Here is a 5,709-nt window from a genome sequence, read left to right as displayed (position 1 = left end):
TATATATATATATATATATTATGAAAAACTCAAAGGTATTTTTTCACTCAAATCTATTGAATAATCAATAATTTCCTTAAGTTGTTGATATTTTCCACAGTTAGCTCTTAAGACACATTTTGCTTTAGATGCACTCATGTAGGATAATGCTGAAACATTCATGAAGCAATGAAGTTGACTGCAAATAAGAGGCACTGTAACACCATAATTTCATTTAATTATTTCATTATTGCTTACTGGTTAGACATGTACAATAGCTTTTATTAAAATCTACAACTTTTATGTTAATATGTCCTTCATATAAAAAAAGTTAATTAAAATTAGACTTTTCAAATAGAACTAAACTTTTTTGTTTTCAATCTGCCTTTCATGTTTTATATTTCGTAAATAGAAAGAATGAGATGCAAATGAATTTTCCTGCTGCCACCTCACTCATTTTTTTTCTAAATTTGAAATTAATTTGGCATGACGGTGTCATACAATAAATACACTGTCAGGGTTTGAGGTTTACAACAATTACTTTGACGATGGAAGGAGAGTAAGCTAATCAATGTGGAAGGGGCTGAATATGCCTTAGAAGAACAAAAGCTGACATCTTGGGACTGGAAAGATACACATCATGATGTCTTAATATTCATGTACACAGCAATAATCATAGATCAGACAAGGTGCAACTGTAACCCTGTTCCAACCTGGTCTACCCAGCTGCAGCAGGAGTCTGAGCCTCGTGCTGCTTTTCAGTGACAAAAGAAGCAGTGGAAAATAAAACGCACCAGAAAAGCACAAAAATGTAAATGAATGAAATAAATGTTTATCATCTTTGTTCTGCTTTGTGCTGCATGAACATGCCACGTAACCAGCACGAGCAAATGGAGGCAACGTCTCTAAGCAACCTCCCTCTGGCTGCAGACGTCACACAACTGCCCACAGATTTGTGGCTGCGGGCCTCATTACATGCGTTTAACTTTCCTGCAAGCCATGCTCCTCTCCATCTGACAGACTCCACACAGAGCCAAGAACTGGACCCTCGCACCGCTCCACCGTGCTGCAGAAGATTTCAGAACCATGGACAGCTTCCATCTGCCACATACTGACGCTGACTGCAGGTGCACGCACAGAAATACACAAGGCTCTCTTTATCAAATCAGATTTGCAAGATGAGATTAACAGCGGGGGGGCGGGGGTCTCTAATGTCAGTGTCTATCTCTCATTTCCAGCCCTGCGAGGGGGGGGTCGTTTCTGGTTTCTCTCTGTGCAAAGAACAACTCGCTCAATTAGTCCCCAGCACTCATCTCCAATGGAGACCAGTCTCTCACCTAACACCCCCCCACCCACACACACACACACACACAACACACACACACACACACACACACACACTGATCAGAGGCTCCACGTTTAGCACCTGGAGCTCAGGTTGCCCACCAGCAGAATCCAATATGAGCCATTTAGCTGGGTGTGATGAGATCAGTTGCTCGGCTGTTTATTGTGTCGGCTTCATCTAGGCCATCTCAGTCAATGAAAGTATTGTTCAGAGGAGTAGGGGATGAGCACGTGTCTTCCACTGGAGCTGCTTGGTTTTCAGAATGTGACTGTCATTTGAGCCCACTGTGCAGGTGTCACTGTTAGCCTAAACACCGGGGGGTGGGGGGGTGGACAGGGAGGCGTTGTGATGACAGTGTTATAACGCTTGCATTTGTGAAATGAAATGTTCCTTGCCTCAGACAGTAACGGTTCGGGTTGCGGGGTGCGTGGAGAGGCAGTTTCCACAGAAAAAACACGTTGCTTTGTTTGTAGTTGTTTAATTTTGTACATTTTCTCCACAGAACATCATTCGAAAAATAACTCACTGTTTGCTCACACCTCGCTGAAGTTTCAATGATTTGACCCACCTGGAAACTTCACCAAACCTTTTCAAGACCTCCAAACCACCAAACTCCCCCAGCTGAGGGAAAAATTACGTTTCTGCTAAGTTGAAACGTAAAACTTTTCCCGCAACAAGGCATTTTGCCTTCCCAGCCCCCTTGCTTAAACCTTTACCACCTCTCTGGATCCACCACTGGCCTCAGATAAAAGAACTGTTTCTTAGGAGGTGATCAGCTGTAAAAAAGGCTTTGATCCAAACAAAGGCCTCCTTTGTCCCAGGACGTGTTTTTTTCCTGTTCCTACCTAATTTGTTCCACTTTCTTTATCTTAAGGGATCTCCTTCTCTCCTTCTGCAAATAATAATAATAAATAATAAATAAACAAATAACCCTAACCCCTAACTAATAAATAAATAAATAAATAAATAAATAAATAGCAGCGTCTCCCCCTCCATGAAAGAGAGGGAAGATTTCGGTCTTGATGTTATTTTTTATTGCGCCTTTGTGTTAATTGCGCACACACGCACGCACACACGCACACTTCCTTTCGCCGTAGTTTCCGTTGTCGTGGAAACTGCGGGAGGAGGAGAGCCATCGGCGCGCATCTCTTCCTCTCCTCAGGCTCTCAGAAAGACTTGTAGGGAAAAATCAGGTGAAGACCAGCAGCCGATTTCACATTGAGGCTGGCAGTGTCTTTTTTTTTTTTTTTTGTGATGTGGTGGGTGGATGGGTGATGTGTGTGTGTGTGGTGGTGGTGGTGGGGGGGGGGTGTATTTTACGCACTCCGCGACAAAGAGACACGGTGACAAGGCGCCATAATCACCAAGTGACTTAATATTACACCATCAGTTAAAAGCGGGCGACCTGTCAGCACACAACGGACTGTAATTCACAAAAACACAAGGTTTGTGTTGGTGAGTGTTTGCGGAAGAGCGAGGCAAAGATGATGGGATCCGAAGATGTCGGTCAGGTTTGATCTTTAGCTACAAAAAAGAGCAGGTCGAATTATCAACAGGGTAGACATGGGGGGGGGGGCGTGATGACATGTAGCAGCGGAGCGCAGAGGGGGTAATGAGGTGTAGAAGACATTCGATTAAAAGGATTGATTGCGAGTGTGTTTTTCAAATCAAACTTACAGTAAGTGTGTATAAGTGCGTGTGTGTGTGTGTGGTCCTACCTTGCAGCTAAACTGGCTGAGTGCGGTCAGAACCATCGTGTCCGGACGAGACTTCACCCAGCTGCCGGGCTTCTCGTAACCAAACATTCACAGATGGAGTCAGGAGCTCCTCAGTCTGTCCGCTGCTGCTGCGCCTGACTGTTGCGCTCCGTCTTACCAGCCTCCTCACCTCTGACGTAGCATCGCGATGTTTGAAGCTGCAGCTCCCCCTTCCTCACACTCCTCCATTCACACACCGTTCCCTCTACCCTCCGGTTCAATTCCAGGCGTTTAATTTACGCGCGCGCAGCCGTTTATGTTTGTTTGCGTGGGACTCAGCAGGGATGTTAGGAGCGCAGCACGAACCCCTCCGCCCTTAAAAAATAAATAACCCATAGCCTCTGCACGCGCGGTGTAATGGAGCAAAACAAATGGCAAAACGAAAATTAAATAAATGAAAGTCTTACTCCAGCGTGCTTAGAAACAATAAATAAAAATAGGAGCAAATAAAATGACTTCTTACCAACAGGAGTTTTGGAGCTGATGCAGCCCATTCCCTTGTAGAGCCCCACCTTTAGAAGTACAGTCTATCACATTTCCTCCCCCAGTGTGTAAAGAGACACTGAGAGTACCTCTCTGATGGAACAGCTCTGCTCCTCTGCGGTTCTGCTGCGCCTCAAACAGCCCGACCCAAGCGCAGAGCGGAGGGGGAGAGTCCGGCCATCACTTCAGGTCCCTGCTGTTGGTTCTGTCTTTAGTTTTCGTCGCTCGTCTCCAAATCCATGCATGCAAAGGTTTCAGCGCAGCTTTTGTTTGCGTTCTTGCCGAGCTGCTGAGGTCCTCATGCCCTGCGTCACAGGACGCGGGGGGGGGGGGGGGGTGTAATTCAGCACCTCGGAGGACGGACAGCGCGCCGTCTGCTGCCTGCAGCGTGGGGGTTGCAGGTGCGGGGAGGGAGACAAGGGGAAGTCCCACCACTGAGGGGGTCCCACTTTCTGGACACGGATCTCCTTCCTGTTCCTGTCCCCTGCACGCGCTCTTCTGACCCGCGCGGCACGCAAGTCGGAGCTTAAGCCACATTGATCCGAACCCGCTTTTATACCACCAGCGCCTGGGTCCCCGCCCCTGCATGCACCCCACCCCCCACAACACCCCACAACCACCCCTCCACCGGGAGGAAGCGGAATGAGATGCGATTGGCTCGTGGCGCCTTGCGGATGCGGTGGGAGGAAGGAGCTCAAGTAGGAGCAGGTTGGTATTTTAAGAATTGAGTTTCCTGTCCATCAGTTAGACAGAAACAGAGGGGAAAAGAAAAAAAACACAGACCTGCTTCTTAAGAAAATCACACTTTTTAAATTAAATGCCCCTTGAAATCACATTTTTAGGAATTTATGTCGTCTTTTGTTTTTTATACTTTCTCTGATACGACTTGGAGGCAGGGTGAACCCAATTGCAGGCAGGCAGATTTCAAAAATCAAAAAGTACAAGGCCTTTAATGAAAAAACTCAAGGAGGACAGCAAAAACTCACTAGACTTGGAATTAGACGAAGAACATGAAGTAGGACACGACCAGGTGGACAGCACAATGATCCGACACAAGACTGAGACAGGACAGGGCTTAAATACACAGACAACAATTACAAAACAGAAAACACCTGAGGAGAAACATGAGGATCAGGTGTGAGTGGGTGGGGCTGGAGCAAGGGCAAGACAGGAGGAAGGAAACATGAACATGACAGAAACTAAAAATAAAAACACTTAACACAGACAAAAATCACAACATTCTCTCCAAACAGTCATTTCAGATACCGCATAGCGGTAACATAATGACTCCCGCACGCACAAATGCACCAGAACTCAGAAGTCTTTATTCCAAATAAATGTGATGCTACTAGATGCATCCCAAATTTGTAGTGGTTTGGGTGGGGGATGGGCGTTGGACCTGATGGATAGCCCCTCATCAGAGCTAAACAACAAAAGAAATATGAAGCTCCTATGTTTAATAGTTTTTGAGCTATAACCATTTTTGAATGTCCAGATACCCCTTTTGTTAGATAAATTGGGGGTCCGGGGTGGGGGGAGGACTGATTGGTGGGCCTGATGGATAGAGCTTCATCAGACCTAAACAACCAAAAATCTTAAGCTTCTATGTTGAACAGTTTCTGAGTTATAAGCATTTTTGTATATCCAGACACCCCTTTTACAGATAAATTGGGGGTCCGGGGGGGACACTGCTTGGTGGGCCTGATGGATAGCCCCTCATCAGAGCTAAATAACAGAAGAAATCTGAAGCTCCTATGTTTAATAGTTTTTGAGTTATAACCATTTTTGAATGTCCAGATACCCCCTTTTCAGATAAATTGGAGGTCCAGAGTGGTCGGGGGCACTGATTGGTGGGCCTGATGGATAGCCCCTCATCAGAGCTAAACAACAGAAGAAATCTGAAGCTCCTATGTTTAATAGTTTTTGAGTTATAACCATTTTTGAATGTCCAGATACCCCCTTTTCAGATAAATTGGAGGTCCAGAGTGGTCGGGGGCACTGATTGGTGGGCCTGGTGGACAAAGCTTCATCAGAGCTAAAGAAAAAAAGCTGAAGCTTCTATGTTGAATACTTTCTGATTTATAAGCACTTTTTGCATGTCCATACACCCCCATTTTGAAAGGAGCCCCCTCCTCACATATGGGG

General features: G+C 45.7%; 1 protein-coding gene across 3 annotated transcripts in view; it reads right to left on the bottom strand.

Moving 5' to 3' along the window:
• fam131ab (family with sequence similarity 131 member Ab) overlaps positions 1 to 4,087 on the bottom strand; it is a 34,592-nt gene extending 30,505 nt beyond the window's left edge. Inside the window, exon 1 of one of the 3 annotated variants that reach the window (XM_014023470.1) lies at positions 3,545 to 4,087. Coding sequence is in view for 1 of the 3 variants with exons in the window: in XM_014023469.1 (XP_013878923.1) it covers positions 3,043 to 3,129 (87 nt within the window). In the remaining 2 variants the exon portion in view is untranslated. Of the gene's footprint in view, positions 1 to 3,042; positions 3,427 to 3,544 lie in introns of those variants that run through there. The other 2 variants (XM_014023467.1, XM_014023469.1) reach the window with 2 other exon arrangements.
• Between the last annotated feature and the right edge of the window lie 1,622 nt (positions 4,088 to 5,709).

This window comes from Austrofundulus limnaeus, unplaced genomic scaffold (assembly GCF_001266775.1).
Source record: "Austrofundulus limnaeus strain Quisiro unplaced genomic scaffold, Austrofundulus_limnaeus-1.0 Scaffold371, whole genome shotgun sequence".
NCBI classification, from domain to species: Eukaryota; Metazoa; Chordata; class Actinopteri; order Cyprinodontiformes; family Rivulidae; genus Austrofundulus; species Austrofundulus limnaeus.
Note: the sequence above shows the minus strand (reverse complement) of the source record. Positions and strands in the feature narration are given on the sequence as shown.